The sequence below is a fragment of the Saccopteryx leptura genome, chromosome X (genome assembly GCF_036850995.1).
Source record: "Saccopteryx leptura isolate mSacLep1 chromosome X, mSacLep1_pri_phased_curated, whole genome shotgun sequence".
Classification (NCBI taxonomy): Eukaryota; Metazoa; Chordata; class Mammalia; order Chiroptera; family Emballonuridae; genus Saccopteryx; species Saccopteryx leptura.
The window spans coordinates 225,001-245,000 of NC_089516.1; the positions used below are offsets into that span (position 1 = coordinate 225,001).

Below are 20,000 nucleotides of genomic sequence, written 5' to 3' on the forward strand. Positions count from 1 at the left end.
GGCCTGGCCTCCTCTGGGCTGTTGAGTGGTGAATGGGGAGGACTCAAGCATGCTGTCCCGGGCGGTCAGAAGTCCGGTCCTGGCCCAGGAGCACAGGGCGTGTCTGAGGCTGCAAGGTCTTGGTAAGTGCAGACCCTCAGTCCTGACACCATAACTAGATCAGATTAGAGGTGACCCTCTCCCGGGGGGCGTGGTCCAAGCAGGTGGCTTTTGCAGGCCTAAGGGGACAGGTGCTTCTGCACTGCGGTCCCCTGGGACTCTTGGACCCCACCTGTGTATCCCGTGTGGACCTGCGCTCCCACTGGGACCTGCTTTCAGACCTGTTTCCTCTCACCTGGCCGAGGGCGGCCACAGTTAGGTCATCTGCGGCCGGCTTTACCAACAGGGGCCCCAGTGGCCAGCAGGTCTGCCCTTGCCCTCCAAGGACGTGCTGCAGGTTGAATGGTCAGGGTTTCCTGGGGGGTGGGGGGTGGGGGTGGGGGTGCTGTGAACGAGCATGCCCTTGGCACCTGTAGGGCAGGGCCAGTTCTGCCCCGTGCTTGCTGGCGGGTGAATAAACAAGGTTACACGTTAGAGGTCAGTTCCTTGACCAGATCTAGCTTTCTGTGGGGCAGCTGTGTGGACATCAATGTCCTTTCTCATGGGTTCATACGTGGCTCCAGGGACAGCTCCGTGGAAGTCCTCCCCCTTCCCCCCAGGTGCCCTGGTTCCAACAGCCTCGTGAGCTGGGCACTTGGGGTCTAGGGGGGTCTCAAGTGTGTGGGTCAGCAATGATGGTTGGGACGGTGCAGCCTCCTGGGGTCCCCTGCGGTCCCTCCCACGAGAAGGTGTGCGGGGAACGTGAATGCTTTAGTTACAGGAAAGCCCACACTACAGTTAGAGACAGACCCAGGTGACGCAGGAAGCAGCAAGGACTAATTCCAGGAGCTCCGGAAGGCAGGGTCCCAGCAGCCTAGGCGTGGGGGGTGGATGCCACCCGACAGGGCCAGGGATGGGGCGTTGGAAAAGCACTTTATTTCCGTCCATCCTGGCGGCAGCTCCGTGGAGACAGCACCCGGGTTTCCGGCCCCCACCCCTGTTGTAAACACGCGTCGATCCAAAGGCACAGGTGATGGGGGGCCATTTGGCCGGTCAAGAACCGGGCCCCAGCTTCACGGAGCCCTCACAACCTGCACTTCGGCCACTGGACAGTCCTGGGTGGGGCTGCCGCTGGCTTCCCAGAGAGTCTGTGGGCGACAGAGGGGCTGGTGGGTCACAAGGCTACCTCCTTCCCAGACCCACCCACCGACGGAAGCCCGGGACGCACCATCTTCTCCGTCGGAAAGTTGTCTCCCATGGGGTCCTTCATGTGAGGGATGGGAGGGAAGAGCTTCCGCAGGGACCTGAAACGGTCAGTCCAGGACGCGGTCAGGACTCGGCCCTCTCTGTCCACCCAACCCCTTCGGAAGGCGTCATCAGTATCAGCAGGAGCGGAGCTGGTCTCTGGACAGGCCAGTGGGGATGCCTATCACCATGGCGACCTCCCCCTAACAGCGGGTGGTGCCCTACCTGGGGCAGCGACCCCCTCCCACTCCTAAAACCCAGCCCCTCATCAAGGCGGCGGGACCTGAAGCGGCCGGGAGAAGCCTGAGGCCCCAGGAAGGACCCCCAAGGCCGGGGCGGGGCCCGTGCAGGGCTCCCCAGTGAGACCGAACTTCAGGCATTTGGAAGGGACCCAGCAAGGGGAGCTGTGGTCACGTGGGACAGGCCCGAGCACGCAGGGTGGGGAAGGGGCCCGGAGCCCCGTCCCGGAGGATGTTGGGGGTTGGGGAGGGAAAGAGCCCCCCCAGGATGCTGCCCTGGAGACCAGGCGTCCAGGTGTGCCTCCTGGCGGCAGGGACCAGATGGCCGACACCGGGGTGATGTTCCCGAAACTCCCACTGGGGACAGGGCGACTACAGGCGGGCGCACGACCCTGTAGCCGAGCCCCGCACACAGGGGGCGGGAGTGGGAGAGTTAGGGGGAGGGGGTGTGAGACGAGGAGGAGGCGGCGGCTCGCTGCGCCAGGAGCGCGCACGAGGCCCCGCGCTTCAGAAACGACTGCGCGACCCACCTTCTGCACAGGAGGACCGCGGGCACCACGGTGAGCAGCGCGGCCAACGCGATCAGAGAGGCGGTCAGCCAGACGTGGAGGCGCGCGCCCTTCTCGCGGTCACACACTAGGGAGCAGAGGCAGAGGGGGCTGTCGTCGGGCCGGCTCTGGGAGGGGGGATTCTGGCAGACACCCTCCCCCTCCAGGGGCCCCTGCGGGGAAGTGGCCGGCGCGCTGTGCGTATCCGGTTGGTCCAGCGGTCCTCTGCGCGCCGGATCAGGCGAGGGTCCCTCCAACCCGGCGCGACCCTCTCACCGGCAGCCCGCTGCCCCCACCAGCTAGGGATACTTGGAGCTACGACCACACGCATCGCGCTCTGGGTCTGGTCAGTCGGAGGGACCTCCAGCTGCGCCAGTGTTTTTCAAAGACTAGCAGGTGCGTCTGTTGCAACCGCCAGTTCGTGGAGGAGGGGACGCGCGCGCTGGGGTGGCTTGGGGGAGGCGAATATTTCTTCTTTTTTTTTTTTTGTATTTTTCTGAAGTTGGAAACGGAGGCAGTCAGACTCCCGCATGCGCCCGACGGGGATCCACCCCGCACGCCCACCAAGGGGCGATGCTCTGCCCATCTGGGGCGTCGCTCTGTTGCAACCAGAGCCATTCTAGCGCCTGAGGCAGAGGCCACGGAGCCATCCTTAGTGCCCGGACCAACTTTGCTCCAGTGGAGCCTCAGCTGTGGGAGGGGAAGAGAGAGACAGAGAGGAAAGAGAGGGGGAGGCGTGGAGAAGCAGATGGGCGCTTCTCCTGTGTGCCCTGGCCGGGAATCGAACCCGGGACTCCTGCACGCCAGGCCAACGCTGTACCACTGAGCCAACCGGCCAGGGCTGGGAGGCGAATATTCCCTGCAGGGGGCGCTGCCACCTCCTGCTCCCTCCCCAGTCACTGAACTTGATATCGTGTCCCTTGTGGATTTCTCGCACTAATTTTGATTTTTTTTTAAAAAAAAATACTACATTAAAAGATTCATCAGTTGGTTAGAGCATCATCCTAAAGTGCAGAGGTTGCCGGTTCGATCCCCGGTCAGGGAACCTACAGGAGAAGATCGCTGTTCCTGCTTCTCTCTCTCTCTCTCTCTCTCTCTCTCTCTCTCCTCCCCCCTTCCTCTCTCTAAAATCAAGAAAAAATTTTAAAAGGAAAGATTTATCTGGATGACTGAGACTTTGGGCAACAGGGAGCTTCTAACCCCCCCCCCCCCCACGAGGGACAGGCAGCTCTGTAGGACAGCTTGGGCAGAGAATGCGGAGCCCTGGAGCCGGGGACTGGCAAACCTGGGTGGAGGGGGTGCAGCCCGGAAGGGGCAGAGTCAGGAGCAGGCGGGGCGGGGGATGAGTGGGGGTAGGGGTGGGGGTGGGGGAGTCCTTACTCATGGAACCTGAAAAAACGCACCCAGGTCTGACGGCATCTGCAACCCATGGGTGAGACCAGCGAGGTGGCTGGTAAGGCCAGGAAGCCCAGAAGAGGGGTCCCAGAGGGAGGGTCGATTGGAACAAAGGCTACCTGTGTCCTTCTCTCTCCACCCCTGGCCCGGCACCTCTAGGCCCAGGAAACCGAAGAGGTTCGTTGCAAGGGGTTGGACCTTGGGGTCTCTGTACGGAATATGTTTGGGGTTGCAGCGTTGTAACCAAGCCTGTAGCAGAACCCCAGCCCCAGAAGACTGCCAGGAAACCACTAACCCCATGAGGCACACCGCTTACAAGTGACCCAGGTATGGCTTAGAACAGGGGTCCCCAAACTTTTCACACAGGGGGCCAGTTCACTGTCCCTCAGACCGTTGGAGGGCCGGACTATAAAAAAGAAACAACTATGAACAAATCCCTATGCACACTGCACATATCTTATTTTAAAGTAAAAAAACAAAACAGGAACAAATACAATATTTAAAATAAAGAACAAGTCAATTTAAATCAACCAACTGACCAGTATTTCAATGGGAACTATGCTCCTCTCACTGACCACCCATGAAAGAGGTGCCCCTTCCGGAAGTGCGGCGGGGGCCGGATAAATGGCCTCAGGGGGCCGCATGTGGCCCGCGGGCCGTAGTTTGGGGACCCCTGCACTAGCCCCATGAGGCACACTGCTTACAAGTGGCCCAGGTATGGTTTAGAACAGGGGTCCCCAAACTTTTTACACAGGGGGCCAGTTCACTGTCCCTCAGACCGTTGGAGGGCCGGACTATAAAAAAAAACAAACTATGAACAAATCCCTATGCACACTGCACATATCTTATTTTAAAGTAAAAAAACAAAACGGGAACAAATACAATATTTAAAATAAAGAACAAGTCAATTGAAATCAACCAACTGACCAGTATTTCAATGGGAACTATGCTCCTCTCACTGACCACCCATGAAAGAGGTGCCCCTTCCGGAAGCGCGGCGGGGGCCGGATAAATGGCCTCAGGGGGCCGCATGTGGCCCGCGGGCCGTAGTTTGGGGACCCCTGCACTAGCCCCATGAGGCACACTGCTTACAAGTGGCCCAGGTATGGTTTAGAACAGGGGTCCCCAAACTTTTTACACAGGGGGCCAGTTCACTGTCCCTCAGACTGTTGGAGGGCTGGACTATAAAAAAAAAGCTATGAACAAATCCCTATGCACACTGCACATATCTTATTTTAAAGTAAAAAAACAAAACGGGAACAAATACAATATTAAAGAACAAGTCAATTTAAATCAACCAACTGACCAGTATTTCAATGGGAACTATGCTCCTCTCACTGACCACCAATGAAAGCGGTGCCCCTTCCGGAAGTGCAGCGGGGGCCGGATAGATGGCCTCAGGGGGCCGCATGCGGCCTGCGGGCCGTAGTTTGGAGACCCCTGGCTTAGAAGTTCCCCCCCAGAAGCTGGAGACAGGCCTGAAAGAAATCGTCCCCACTGCCTCCCAGAAAGAACCAACTCTGTCCAACACCTTGATCCTGGACATCCAGCCTCCAGAACCAGACGACCACAGACGTCTGCAGCGGTTTAACCCATCCAGTCTACAGGAATTTGCCCCCGGCACACCTAAGCGAACTCATCTGGGGGCTGGCGACGGTGAATTTTAGGTGTCAATGTGGTTGACACCAGTGTGGATGTCACCATGGAAGGCATTTAAAGAAAAAGAAAAAAGATGAGACTAACATGGGAATCAGTAGATGTTGAGGAAAACAGATGGCTCTCCATACTGTGGGTGGGCCTGGTCTAATCAGTTGATGGTCCAAAGAGAAAAATGTTCCTGCTGTGCCATCGGATGGGGGTGGGGGTGGGGAGGAATATTCCGGAAGCCTGAGAGGTGTTGTGATTTCAGAAAAAAGCTCATGGAGAAATGACAGCTCTCATCCTGGTGGGGGCTAAGGGGGTGGGGGTATCTTTTTAATGAGTCAGTAGATCTGGACTCAGAGTGACTTGGGATATCCCATAAGGGCCTCATTGCCAGTGACAGCTTTGTTATTTCACGGCCCTGGGTGGCTTTTAGCGGGACAGTCTGTACCCTCTGCCTTCCCATGGGGTGAGCACAAGGTGCAGAATCTCCTGTCATTCTCCGAGTCCTGTTTTGGGGACAAAGAAAGTGGTGGAGTGACTCCCGTCCTGTCTCCTTGGGTGGTGCAGGAGGAAAGGACTCGCTCCTGAAGCTTTCAACGCTCGCCCAGGAGGGAGAGAGAGAGAGAGAGAGAGAGAGAGAGAGAAAGGGCCCCCCCCTCCCACTCACCAAAGCGCTGGGGGGCGCTCCACTGACCGACTGTTCTATACGTCGAGGCTTTGATCCTCACCGTGAAGGTTCCAGGGTTGAACAGCAGGAAGGACATTTTCGAGAGCTGTCGACAAAAGGTAGATCAAGAACACAGGGCCCTTCCTGTCCGTGGGGGGGGGGGGGTGTCCTGCCGTGGGTGGAGTGGGTCCTCCCCAAGTTCCTGTGTGGGACTCCCAGTCCCCCCCCAGCTCCCCCCCCACCCCCCGTGTCTGGGAAGGTGTTTTGCAGACAGCATCCGTGCCAATGGGGGGAGTTGCTCCTTACAGAGAGAGGAAATCAGGACACAGACAGAGAGGAAATGTCCCTGGGGTGTTGGACTGATGTGACCACAGTCAAGGACGTCGCAGGAGCCGAGAGAAACCTGGGTCACACCTCCCCCTGGAGCCCCCAGGAGGAAGCAACCTTGCCAACCGACTGCCACCTTGATCCCGGACTGCTGGGCTCCGGGATTGCGAGAGGATGGATTTTAGTTGGTTTAAGACACCGAGTTTTTGGTGTTTGTTACGGCTGCCCCAGGAAACTAAGTCAGACCCCCCGGAGAGAACCTGGTGCGTCTCTCTGTCAGGGCAACCTGTGCTCAGAGGGTCCCCTACCCCCGGGGCTCTCGGCGTCTGAACCAAAATGTCCTTCATAATCCCTGGGAGGTAAATAATCCACAACCGGTGAGGCCAAGAACACTAGTGGCGTCGGTGGGGGGCTGTGTCAGGAGTCCTGAAGAGTCAGTCCTCAATGATGCCCACGCCCCCCCCCCCAAGAAAGATACACCCCTCCCCACCTCAACCTGAGAATGGGACCTTATTTGGAAATAGGGTCTTTACAGATAGGGTTAGGTGAAAGGTCTCAAAATGCGGTCGTCCGGGGTCAGGATGGCCATACACCCAACAACGGGGTCCTTAGAAGAGACAGCGGAGGAGACACAGAGAGGAGAAGCCACGTGGGGACGGAGAGAATAGAAGAGAGGGAGAGAGGGAGAGAACAGGAGAGAGAGAAAGGGAGAGAGGGAGAGAGAAAGGGAGAAAAGGAGAGAGAGAGAACAGGAGAGAGGGAGAGAGAGAAAACAGGAGAGAGAGAATAGGAGAGAGGGAGAGAGAGAAAGGGAGAAAGAGGGAGAGAGAGAGAACAGGAGAGAGGGAGAGAGAGAAAACAGGAGAGAATAGGAGAGAGAGAGAGAAAGGGAGAAAGAGGGAGAGAGAGAGAACGGGAGAGAGAGAGAGGGAGAGAGAGAGAAAGGGAGAAAGGGAGAGAGAGAGAACAGGAGAGGGGGAGTGGAGAAAGAGCGAGAGAGAGAGAGGGAGAGGGAGAAAGGGGGAGCGAGAGAGAGGGAGAGAGGGAAAGGGAGAAAGAGGGGGGGAGAGAGAGAGAGAGAGAGAGAGAGGACAGTCTACTGCTGGCGAATGGGTGCTTGTCGAACTAATTACAGGGGTCACCCGTGAGGAAACATCTGCTTTGCTGGCTAGCGCTCACAGTTTGGTGGCTTCCCCACCCCACGCAGGACCTGGCCCAGCCCCGAGGAATCTGGGGTGGGTGTGGACCCTCTGTGGGCAGCCACATCCCCGAGGCTCGGTTCCTCTTTCCTGCACGTGGACGGCTTGCACCTGGGGACCCCCAAGGCCGCGCGGGGGTGGGGAGGACACTCACCTTCTCTGTGAAGGGGGGATCTGTACCCTGGAAGAGACAAGCAGACGCAGCGTGGGTGCCGGTCCCGTGCCCGGCGCATGCTCACACGTGTCCGAGCGCGCTGCGGTTTACGGGGGGGGGGGGGGGACCGAGCACCTCAAGGGTCAGTCACGGGGTGGGAGGCGTGTCCCGTGAAACTGATACACAGGTGCGCGAAACAGGCGTTTGGGTATCGAGCAATCGGCAACGGAGGGCGGGTAATCAATCGCACAAGTAAATCAGCCGGTAAAAAAAATAATAAATAGAAACAGATCATGGCGTAAAAAAATAATTAGGAACGGAGGAGCGACCAGAAAAGGTAGATAGATGAATGAAAATAATAAATGTGAGTGGATGATCAAGTATAGAATAATGAGTCGTGAAGGAGAGATGATAAGACCATATGTAAGTCAAAGCCAAGATATACTAAGTGGATAACTGGATACAAAGTGACCAGTAACAATATAAACGATAAATATTATACGTAAACCAACCAAGAAGTGCATAAATAAGTGAAATAACAAATCTCTCTCTCTCTGTCTTTCTCTTTTTTTTTCTCTCTCTCCCTTCTCTTTCTCTAAAATGAATAAAGAGCCCTGGCCAGATAAGTCTGTTGGTTAGAACATCATCCCAAAATACAGGGGTTGACGGTTCAATTCCCAGTCGGGGCGCATACGGGAACAGATCGATGTTCCTGTCTCTCTCTCTCTCTTTTCTTCCTCTCTTGCTGACATCAATACATTAAAAAAAAAACTTTAAGAATCAGCACCTCCTTTTAAAAAAAAAATTTGAAAAATTACAATCACTGAACAACAACAACAAAAATACAGGGATTGACGGTTCAATTCCCAGTCGGGGCACATACGGGAACAGATCAATGTTCCTGTCTCTCTCTCTCTCTCTCTCTCTCTCTCTTTTCTTCCTCTCTTGCTGACATCAATACATTAAAAAAAAAGTTTAAGAATCAGCACCTCATTTTAAAAAAAATTTTGAAAAATTACAATCACTGAACAACAACAAAAAATTGTAAAATACAGTAATGAAATAAAATACAAATTGGGTCGTTTATCTTGTTGGTCCGGACTTGTAAGATTCCCTTACCATTCCCAAACACAATTCCTGGGACACATCTCTAGATGCAAAAACTTCCTTCCTTCCTGTACCTTGCCTTTGCTCAGGGTTCCCTGTGGCTGTGGAAACAGCCCACGAAAGCTTTTACGGTCCCCGCGTTGCGATCGGTCCCAAAGCCCCAGAGTCCGGGGACCGGGGGTGCGGAAGGAGCCCACCACCATTGGAACGAGGGTGTTTTTTTTTTTTTTACCTGCTGAATTTCAAGTTGGTAGTCAAAATTTCGATGGTAGCGGCTGGACATCTCCCACGTCAAGACAGAAAGAGACTCGTTACACTTGGCCGTCAGAGCAGGTGCGCTCAGTATCTCTGGGGAAGGAGCAAGAAAAAAAATAACAAAAAAAAAAACCAAACAAACCCCAAAACAGCGATCAGTAAAACAAAGGAGAAGGCTTGGCTCAGCAGTAGAGCATCGGGGGTCCCGGGTTCGATTCCCGGCCAGGGCACATAGGAGAGGCACCTATTTGCTTCTCCACCCCCTCCCCCTCCTTCCTCTCTGTCTCTCTCTTCCTGTCCCACAGTGAGGCTCCATTGGAGCAAAGATGGCCCGGGCGCTGGGGATGGCTCCTTGGCCTCTGCCCCAGGCGCTAGAGTGGCTCTGGTCTCGACAGAGCGATGCCCCGGAGGGGCAGAGCATCGCCCCCCTGGTGGGCATGCCGGGTGGATCCCGGTTGGGCGCGTGCGGGAGTCCGTCTGACTGTCTCTCCCTGTTTCCAGCTTCAGAAAAAAGAAAAAGAAAAAAAAAAAAAGTTTTCCTTCTTGAGAAGCTACAGAGGAAGGGGAAAATAGAAACGGACAGACAGACGGATGATGCAAGTGCGTTGGAATGCTGAATTTAAGTCAGCCGAGGGCCCGGGTCCTCAGACTCGACCACAGTGTCCTCCACCCACCCCCACCTCCCCCGGGCCGTCCTGAGATCCTTCTGGAAGGTTCTCCAGCAAACCTGCGGCTGAGTCTCTCTACAAGGACAGGTAGCTTCCTCGTCCAACCAGTTCCAGCCCCTCTGGGCAGGCAGTCCCTTGTCCAGCAGAGGGGGAAGTCTCTCCCCTGTGACCTCCCTCCCTCCTTCCCTCCCTCCCACATGACACTCTCTGCTCAGGCCCTTCCAGCCCTGCCCTGCGTCCTGGTCCCCACAACGACCTTGGCTGGACACATTCCTCCCCCGAAACTGCCCTGCCCAGGACCTGGGCTCCCTGTCCCTTCCCACATCCTGCCCACTGGGCCAGCTCCTCCCGGGGACCCTCCTGCCGCCCCCTCCCCCCACATCTGGGCGGTGTTTCTAGGTGCCTCTGTCCACCTTCCCCCCCAGACCCTGCGGCTCCATCAGCTTCCTGAGTGACCTCGTCCCGAGCTATACTCTGCTGCTCCGACAGTGACGCGATGGACACCTCTCAGCTGGGGGTTCTCATGTCTCTTCCTGTCCTTTTCTCTTCCCCACCTCCTCCCCAGCAGTAAATATCGCCCTGTACCCAGCAGCCTGTGGCCCAGACCGGGTAGCTCAGTGGGTTAGAGCATCGTCCCAATACACCAAGGTTGCAGGTTCAATCCCCGGTCAGGGCACGTACAAGAATCAACTGATGGACACATAAGTAAGTGGGAGAACAATGTTTCTCTCTCTCTCTCTCTCTCTCTTCCTTTCTCTCTCAAATAAATCAATCAATAACCAAAAGGCCAATCTGCAATTCACCCTCCGTCCCGCCCTCCGCCTTGTGAGCCCCTACAGAATCGATCAACAATTCAGCCCCACGAGGTTCTCTCCAACCCTGCCTGGGAGGACCGTCCTCTCCAAACTGGAAGGGGCAGACAGGAAGCTAGTGAGCCCAGGAGAAGGAGGGGACTCCCCGAAAGGCAGCTAGCTGAGTGGGTCCTGCCGGAGAACCCGCCCCGAGACTGCCTGGATCGCGCTGGTCCAAGGGGGCAACCACAGCCCCCTGCCACGCCCCAGGGACAGTCACTCGGCTGCCTGCCCCGCGGGGACCCGGGTGTGGATCAGGGCTCTGGGCACAGCCTCGATCTGAGAGACCCATAAAGTCAGCTCAAGGGCGGGGAGAGACCACAGACACGAACCCTCCCCCCACCGACCGCCCTGGTACCAGCCCCTCAGCTCAGGTGACTTCTGTTCCAGGTAGACGGGCCTCCCGGCTGTGGATGTCACTTTCTCATGAACACCCATTGCACCGCCTGGGTCTCCTCATCGGGGGGCGCTATCCGGGGTTCCTCCCACCTGAATCAGGGGCTTCCCGGGCAGCTGTTCTCACCGGTCTCAGATCAACGCTCTTGCCTCTCACGTTGAAAGAGTTTGTATGTTTAGGGGTGGGGGGAGGGGCACAGAAGCATCCTGGACCCTTACTCACCAATGTCCGAGAAGGATGTGATCAACTCATTGCAGGGTATTCTGTATCCTCTGCTGGTGCCGTTCACCAGAAAGTGGTATTGCTGATCGGAAAACTCGGACAGGTCATCGAAGTGACACTGGGTGTGCGTCCCCAGGGCGTCCGCTGTGTAACGGGGACACTCCCACTTCTTATGGGAGCTGCAAGCACATTGGGTACAATGAAGAATGAATTCAGGTGCCCCGAGCCCGCCCCCCCCCCCGGGAGACGCCCCTCCCCAAGCCACGCCCCCCAGGCCCCACCTACCTCACCTCCTCCAAGTAGAAGTAATACTGGACGTCGCTGGGGGCCTCCCTGCCCACCTCCCACCGGCACGTCAGGAAGTCCCTGTCGTGAACGTGGCACCTCAGGCCTTGGGCGGCCGCCCCAGGGTTCCCGGCTGCGCTTGCGGAGAAGAGATCAAGATCGCCACAAGAAAAAGCGAGTCTCGCCTTAGAGGAACGTGATGATTTCCATACCCTGGTGGATTCTCAAGCTGGAGAGACATTCTGTCTCTCCTGAGGGAGGGGCCCCCGGGGCTTCTCCACCTTGCCCCGGGGGCTCCCTTCCCCTCTGTGAAGTAGCACCTTGCAAAGTTACAGGACCATCTCTCAACGTGGAAAGTCGACATGCACACGCTTTAAGAGATAGCTGGCTTCCAATCCACACAAGGACTCCCAAGCCTTTGTGTACGATCGCTTTACTCTCACCAGCTCCTGTCTTCTGAAATGGCTACAGCAGGGGTCCCCAAACTTTTTACACAGGGGGCTAGTTCACTGTCCCTCGGACTGTTGGAGGGCCGAACTATAAAAAAAACTATGGGCCCTGGCCGGTTGGCTCAGCGGTAGAGCGTTGGCCTGGCGTGCAGGGGACCCGGGTTCGATTCCCGGCCATGGCACACAGGAGAAGCACCCATTTGCTTCTCCACCCCCCCTCCTTCCTCTCTGTCTCTCTCTTCCCCTCCCGCAGCCAAGGCTCCATTGGAGCAAAGATGGTCCGGGCGCTGGGGATGGCTCCTTGGCCTCTGCCCCAGGTGCTAGAGTGGCTCTGGTTGCGACAGAGCGACGCCCCAGAGGGGCAGAGCATCGCCCCCTGGTGGGCATGCCGGGTGAATCCCGGCCGGGCGCATGCGGGAGTCTGTCTGACTGTCTCTCCCCGTTTCCAGCTTCAGAAAAATACAAACAAACAAAAAAACAAACAAAAAAACTATGAACAAATCCCTATGCACACTGCACATATCTTATTTTAAAGTAAAAAAACAAAACGGGAACAAATACAATATTTAAAATAAAGAACAAGTCAATTTAAATCAACAAACTGACCAGTATTTCAATGGGAACTATGCTCCTCTCACTGACCACCCATGAAAGAGGTGCCCCTTCCGGAAGTGCGGCGGGGGCCGGATAAATGGCCTCAGGGGGCCGCAGTTTGGGGACCCCTGGGCTACAGTGTTGTCATTTCAGAGAGATCACTTGTTTTGTTGTAGCTCATGTCCCCGGCAATCCACTCAAGACAATGGTTTGGATATTCAGAAGAGTAGGTCTGCGTTGAAAACATACAAGAACAGCAGCAAAAGAGCGTTTCGCCCTCACCTTGCTTGGGGTACTGAATCCACGTTGAAAACGGCGTTCCGTCGGCCAGAGTGCCCTTGATGGTGTAGTTTGACGTTGCACATTTGTCGAGCACGAAGAACTGGCAGTAACGACCTTTCTTTGCCTAAGAGATGGAGGAATTTATTGTGTAGGGCAGTGGTCCCCAACCTTTTTTTGGGCCACGGACCGGTTTCATGTCAGAAAATATTTTCACGGACCGGTCCTTTAGGGTGGGACGGATCAATGTATCACGTGACCGAGACAAGCGTCAAGAGTGAGTCATAGACGGATGGAACAGAGGGAATCTGGTCATTTTTTTAAAATAAGACATCGTTCAGACTTAAATATCAATAAAACGGAAATAATGCAAGTTATTTATTCTTTCTCTGCGGACCGGTACCAAATGGCCCGTGGACCCGTACCGGTCCGCATCCCGGGAGTTGGGGACCACTGGTGTAGAGGGTATACTTAGTCTGACACTGATGATATTTATGTGTTTTGTTTGGGTTTTTTTTTTTTTTGTTTTTGTTTTTTTTGTATTTTTCTGAAGCTGGAAACAGGGAGAGACAGTCAGACAGACTCCCACATGCGCCCGACCGGGATCCACCCGGCACGCCCACCAGGGGCGACGCTCTGCCCACCAGGGGGCGATGCTCTGCCCCTCTGGGGCGTCGCTCTGCGGCGACCAGAGCCACTCTAACGCCTGGGGCAGAGGCCAAGGAGCCATCCCCAGTGCCCAGGCCATCTTTGCTCCGGGCATCCTTGGCTGCAGGAGGGGAAGAGAGAGACAGAGAGGAAGGAGGGAGGGGGGGTGGAGAGTGGAGAAGCAGATGGGTGCTTCTCCTGTGTGCCCTGGCCGGGAATTGAACCCAGGTCCCCCGCATGCCAGGCCGACGCTCTACCGCTGAGCCAACCGGCCAGGGCCTTGTTCGGTTTTTAAACATAAGTGGTAGTTCTCCCCAATGGGATTCACAAAGTTAACGTGATCTCAGTGAAAGGCCAGGAATGTATCTTGTGGATATCGACACACGGAAGGCAGGGGGTGACTGCGTCAGTGCTGAGTAGGGGTGAGGATGGAGGAAGCAGGGGTGACTCGGCAGAGCATGAGAATCTCTTCGGGGAGAGAGAATACTTTGTATATGATCCACGTCGTCACACATTTGTACGAATCCACAAAATGCACAACACCCAGAGTGAACCGAAATGGAAACAGTGGACTCCTGGTGGTGATGATGGTTCAATGTAGGTTCACACATTGTAACAAATGTAACATCTCGGGGGAGGGAGAGGTGAGGATGTTCAAGGAAGGCAGGGTATAGTCAGAAAATCTCTGCACCTGTCCCTGAATTTTTGCTGTGAGCGTAAAACTCCCCTCCAAAAAAAAAAAAAAAAACTTTAATTAATTTTAAAAAACTGGAAAATGATGTGTGAAGATAATTCTACTTACGCCTAAAACTTGAGAGACGATTCCTTTCTAAAGATAAAACGAGAGAAGAAATCGCCATGGGGAAGGCGGAGAGAGGGCACAGTAAAGACCGCAATGCACAAGAAACGGAAATAAAAGGAGAACGAGAAATAGCGATGGTGTGTTCGAACTCAGCACCGTCATAACTGTGTAACCAATTCGCATAAGGGTGCAACGCTCTCTCAGACGATTCACGTTAAGAGGTCATAAACGTATTATTACTGTTATTATTTGATCTGGGATCCAGCTGATAGCAAGGTATCTAGAAGAATGTTAAGAACGAGGAGGTCCTGGCCGGTTGGCTCAGTGGTAGAGCGTCGGCCTGGAGAGCAGGAGTCCCGGGTTCGATTCCCGGCCAGGGCACACAGGAGAGGCATCTATCTGCTTCTCCACCCCTCCCCCTCTCCTTCCTCTCTGTCTCTCTCTTCCCCTCCCGCAGCCAAGGCTCCATTGGAGCAAAGTTGGCCCGGGCACTGAGGATGGCTCCATGGCCTCCACCTCAGGCACTAGAATGGCTCTGGTTGCAACAGAGAGGTGCCCCAGATGGGCAGAGCATCGCCCCCTGGTGGGCGTGCCTGGTGGATCCCGGTCGGGCGCATGCGGGAGTCTGTCTGACTGCCTCTCCCCGTTTCCAACTTCAGAAAAATACAAAGGGGGAAAAAAAAAGGAATGAGAAGAAAACGTGGGATGGACAGGTATTCTCCCATCTGCTTCCACTCTGCTGATCACTGCGTCTGAGGACCAGCGGTCAGCCCAAGGACAGTGGTCTTTGTGCATGGACCTCATAAAAAAAGGGGGGGCCCTGGCCGGTTGGCTCAGCGGTAGAGCGTCGGCCTAGCGTGCGGAGGACCTGGGTTCGATTCCCGGCCAGGGCACACAGGAGAATCGCCCATTTGCTTCTCCACCCCTCCACCGCGCCTTCGTCTCTGTCTCTCTCTTCCCCTCCCGCAGCCAAGGCTCCATTGGAGCAAAGATGGCCTGGGCGCTGGGGATGGCTCTGTGGCCTCTGTCCCAGGCGCTAGAGTGGCTCTGGTCGCAACATGGCGACGCCCCGGAGGGGCAGAGCATCGTCCCCTGGTGGGCAGAGCGTCGCCCCTGGTGGGCGTGCCGGGTGGATTCCGGTCGGGCGCATGCGAGAGTCTGTCTGACTGTCTCTCCCTGTTTCCAGCTTCAGAAAAATGAAAAAAAAAAAAAAAAAAGAAAAAAAAAAGGGGGGGAATGAAGAGACACTATCGTCAGGAAGGGAGCCGGTCTCTGTTGACGGCACTGGCGCCCACTGATTATGTGCCTCGGGGGGTGCTACGTCCTCTTCCCCATTTGATTACCAGCATGCTGGTCGTGGAGACTTTTCTGTCCCCAGAGGAGAGTGGAAGCATCATATCTGACAAATCTAATCAGCCCCAAAGCAAACCCCCCCCCCAAAAAAAAATTCTGATATCCGGCACTCTTCCCTAATGGCTCTGCAGGAATACCTTCCCACGAAGCCCCCAGACCTCACACCAACCTTCCTGGTCAGATCTTTTCATTAGATTTTCCATCCTAGACTCTTAAACGTGGGCAGACAAGCAAAGGTTGTTGGGATTCTGTGGTGTGTGTGTGTGTGTGTGTGGGGGGGGGACAAAACCCTGTGAGAACAGGAGTAAGATGAAAAGAAATTAAGTGACAGAAACAAAATCTAAAAGAGGGAACTAGAGATGAACCAGGGAGAAGAAAACTTAAAAATAAATTACCACTGACAAAGAAAGAAGGCATACCTCAACTACGAAACAGGAATAGGGCACTATTTAAAAAAATTGATAAGACTATCCCTCAAAGGCAAATATTAGAAAGACAGGATTCATATGCCAGATGGAGAGAGAGAGAGAGAGAGAGAGAGAGAGAGAGAGAGAGAAATGACACACAAAAAAATGTTAAAAAACCCACCCCAGAAATGAAGGTTATAAGTTCTCCGATAGGAAACTTCAGAAATCACAGAATACACAGCAGCACAGACAAACCCTGAGAATTTCAGAACAGAGGAGAGATGGGCAGCAGGAGAAGCTCTGAAGAGTTTCTAGAGAGAAAGAAACATTTTTATACCCAAAGGATTAAAAAAAGAAATCAGCCCACCCCCCCACCCCCAGCTGGGTGGCTCAGTGAATATAGCAAGCCTCATCACACTGAGCTCAGAGGTTTGAGGGCAGGTAAGAGAAGGGACCAGTGAATGCTTGAATAAACAATGAGTTGATGCTTCTCTCTCTCTCTTTCTCTCTCTCAAATCAATAAAAAAAATTACAATAAATAAAAACAAAGAATAAAGAATCAAAATGACATTGGGTAATCTGAACACCAGCTTTGGTACATAGAATACAGAAAAGCAATCAATGTCTTAGAAATTCTGGGGGTCCAAACTGCCCAGTTGGAATTCTTATACCCAGCCCAACGATCAACCCACGGTCAGCGTAGGAGACTACGGATATTTTCCGACACTCTCGGTTTAAAAACATTTACTTCCCACGCGTGATTTCTCATTGAGCTGCTAGAGGGTGTGACTCTGTTTTTTTTTGTTTGTTTGTTTGTTTTTAAAGTGTGTGAGCCAAGAATGAAGAAAAAAACAGGATTCCGAATACAAGAGAGTCTACGTAAGACAGAAGCCAGGAAAATTTGCAGGCTGGTGGCGTAGAGAAATCCTACAATAACACCGTCTCACCAGGTGAGGAGGACACCCGTCCAAATGAAAGAATTCCTCCAAGTTTCCAGGACAGACAACCAGGATGTCTTTATGTTTTTGAGGGGATATTTAGCCATCTGGCCAAAGAGTTTTATGTTAAAGATATTGAAATCGTAACCTGCGATGGGGCTGTATTCGGAGACGGGGCTATAAAGAGGGGGTTCAGGAAAAATGAGGTCATGAGAGAGGGTGTCCTGACCCCACGGGACGGGGGTCCCTATAAGAAGAGGAGGTGAGGACACAGACACACACACAGAGGGACGGCCGTGTGAGGACCCAGGGAGGAGACGCAGACACACACAGAGGGACGGCCGTGTGAGGACCCAGGGAGGAGACGCAGACACACACAGAGGGACGGCCGTGTGAGGACCCGGGGAGGAGACACAGACACACACAGAGGGACGGCCGTGTGAGGACCCGGGGAGGAGACACAGACACACACAGAGGGACGGCCGTGTGAGGACCCGGGGAGGAGACACAGACACACACAGAGGGACGGCCGTGTGAGGACCCGGGGAGGAGACACAGACACACACACAGAGGGACAGCCGTGTGAGGACCCGGGGAGGAGACGCAGACACACACAGAGGGACGGTCGTGTGAGGACCCGGGGAGGAGACACAGACACACACACAGAGGGACACACAGAGGGACGGCTGTGTGAGGACCTGGGGAGGAGACGCAGACACACACAGAGGAACGGCCCTGTGAGGACCCGGGGAGGAGACGCAGACACACACAGAGGGACGGCCGTGTGAGGACCCGGGGAGGAGACACAGACACACACACAGAGGGACAGCCGTGTGAGGACCCGGGGAGGAGACGCAGACACACACAGAGGGACGGTCGTGTGAGGACCCGGGGAGGAGACACAGACACACACACAGAGGGACACACAGAGGGACGGCTGTGTGAGGACCTGGGGAGGAGACGCAGACACACACAGAGGAACGGCCATGTGAGGACCCGGGGAGGAGACGCAGACACACACAGAGGGACGGCCGTGTGAGGACCCAGGGAGGAGATGGCCGTCTGCACGCCCAGGAGAGAGGCCCCAGGGGGACCCCAGCCCTGCCCGCACCGGGATCTCAGACTCCAACCCCCAAAGGACCACATATAAACATCCAGTGTTTGTGGTCCTTTGTCCTGGTGTCTTGCCCAGACTAATAACACAGGGGTGTGGTCTGGACTGTATTAAACTGAGAGGAACTTGGGGAGACCCCGTTCAGTCTCAAGGAGGCTGTCGGATGCCCCTTCCCCCCTGAGACGTGCCGGGGTGTGACCAGATGGAATTCTTGTCCGGCTGCCAATGACATTGGTCACCGTTCTCAGAATCTCCGAAGATGGTTCCAGCTGAAGAAAACCCAGTGGGGGTGGGGGTGGGGAGGGAGGTGTTTGTGTTTGTGTGTGTGTGTGTGTGTGTGTTGGGGGGCGGGTGGAGGTAGGAGAGGCAGCATTTCCTAAACACTCACTTCCTGTGGGGTTTGGTCTGCACCTGCAATACCTCCACCTTCTTTGGCACCAAGTCCCATCTCAGACATCGTACAGAGGACAGACCCCGAGTCTGGGCACCTGTGGATGCCTTGTCCCGCCTTCCACGGCTAAGCCCAAGTTCAGACCCGTGTCTCTGGGAAGCCAGAGACCCCCCACCCCCACCCCCATCCTTGGCGTTAGTTAGGCTTGGTTCTCCGGTCACGGAACGAGTTGGGAACATCTGGAGAGCGCCATGTTTCCTAGAGGGCGGGCGAGGCTGTTTACCTTTGTGTGGAAACCCAGCTTCGTGCAGCTGATGTTGGACACGTTCCCCCGGAGGTCCCAGGTCAACCTTCTGGTCCCCGGCTCCATCCTCAGGTTTGTCATGGGCGGCTGGGGATCTGAAAGGTTTCACGCGTTAGGAGTTGGGAGACATTCCCAGACGCTTCCGCCGGGCTCTGTCTCCCACCCAGTGAGCCGCTGACCCGCGGACGGCGAGTTCCAGATGGACAAGCCGTGGCGGACCCACGGCACCTTATTGATCTCACGAGCTCACACTCACTCCCCTCCTCCCCTCCCCCGTGATGGTGGAAAAACTCCCAAGGGAACTTCATGTCCCTCTGTCACCCAGCTGCGTGTGAAATGGACTCTCCATAATAAGGTTAAGAATAGGAAACAGCCTGACCTGTGGTGGCGCAGTGGATAAAGCATCGACCTGGAAATGCTGAGGTCACCGGTTCGAAACCCTGGGCTTTCCCGGTCAAGGCACATATGGGAGTTGATGCTTCCAGCTCCTCCCCCCTGTTCTCTCTCTCTCTCTGTCTCTGTCTCTCCCTCTCCTCTCTAAAATGAATAAATAAATAAAAAATAAAATAAAATATTAAAAAAAAAAGAATAGAAAACATTCTCATGGATTACAATCCATTCAGTTCCTGCCGCTCATGTTCATGGTTGCGGGTGGCTGGAGCCAATCACAGCTGTCCTCCAGGACAACACCACATTTTTATTGGATGATGCCTCACGTCCACGGGTCGTTGTATGGCTCTCACGGAATGACATCTTTATTATATGCGGCTTAAGTGTCTGTTTGTCGCCGATAGCTTATTGGTTGCTTGCGTAACTGTACTAGCCAATGGGGTGAAGTTGCCACGGCATTCAAATAGTCCCGCCTTCTGGCATGCCACCTCACAAATTGAGGTGAAAGATTGGAGCAATTATTATGCTGTTAAGAAATCTTAACACCAGAAGGGGTCTTTGCAATGGTACAAGACTAGAGGTTCTCCAATTGAAACATAATGTCATAATAGCTAAGTCTTTGACTGGTTCCTCTAAAGGTGAAATACATGTCATTCCAAGAATTGATTTGGCTCCATCTCAAACAGGGTTGCCGTTTCAATTGAGACGTAGACAATTTCCTGTAAAACTTGCCTTTGCTATGACCATCAATAAGTCTCAGGGCCAAACGCTTAAGCGTGTTGGCATTTTTTTACTTGAGCCTGCATTTGGACACGGTCAACTTTATGTTGCCTGTTCAAGAGTTTGTGAAAGAACGGATGTAAAATTAAAAATAATTGATGGTCCTCTGCAAGGCGAGCTTAAAAATGATGGAAAGATCTACATAGGAAATGTTGTGTACAAAGAGATCTTTCACATGTGAATGAACATTTTATTATTGAAATCACCTTTTATTTATTGAGCTAGCGGTGGCTCTTAAGAAATGTACCGCCAGTGGTTTCCTTCATTGCA

The 20,000-nt window shown here is 54.4% G+C and overlaps 1 protein-coding gene across 2 annotated transcripts in view; it reads right to left on the reverse strand.

Annotated features, from left to right (window-relative positions):
- Nucleotides 1-992: 992 nt before the first annotated feature.
- The window catches only part of IL3RA (interleukin 3 receptor subunit alpha), a 24,562-nt gene continuing 5,554 nt past the window's right edge, over nucleotides 993-20,000 (reverse strand). The window contains exons 2-11 of one of the 2 annotated variants that reach the window (XM_066356147.1): nucleotides 18,540-18,655; nucleotides 12,607-12,730; nucleotides 11,282-11,414; nucleotides 10,997-11,175; nucleotides 8,836-8,951; nucleotides 7,497-7,523; nucleotides 5,817-5,922; nucleotides 2,093-2,198; nucleotides 1,307-1,382; nucleotides 993-1,226 (exon numbers count right to left, since the gene is read on the reverse strand). In XM_066356147.1, coding sequence (XP_066212244.1) covers nucleotides 1,152-1,226; nucleotides 1,307-1,382; nucleotides 2,093-2,198; nucleotides 5,817-5,922; nucleotides 7,497-7,523; nucleotides 8,836-8,951; nucleotides 10,997-11,175; nucleotides 11,282-11,414; nucleotides 12,607-12,730; nucleotides 18,540-18,655 — 1,058 coding nt within the window. In that variant the 3' untranslated portion in view covers nucleotides 993-1,151. The remainder of the gene's footprint in view (nucleotides 1,227-1,306; nucleotides 1,383-2,092; nucleotides 2,199-5,816; nucleotides 5,923-7,496; nucleotides 7,524-8,835; nucleotides 8,952-10,996; nucleotides 11,176-11,281; nucleotides 11,415-12,606; nucleotides 12,731-18,539; nucleotides 18,656-20,000) is intronic. The other variant, XM_066356148.1, reaches the window with a different exon arrangement.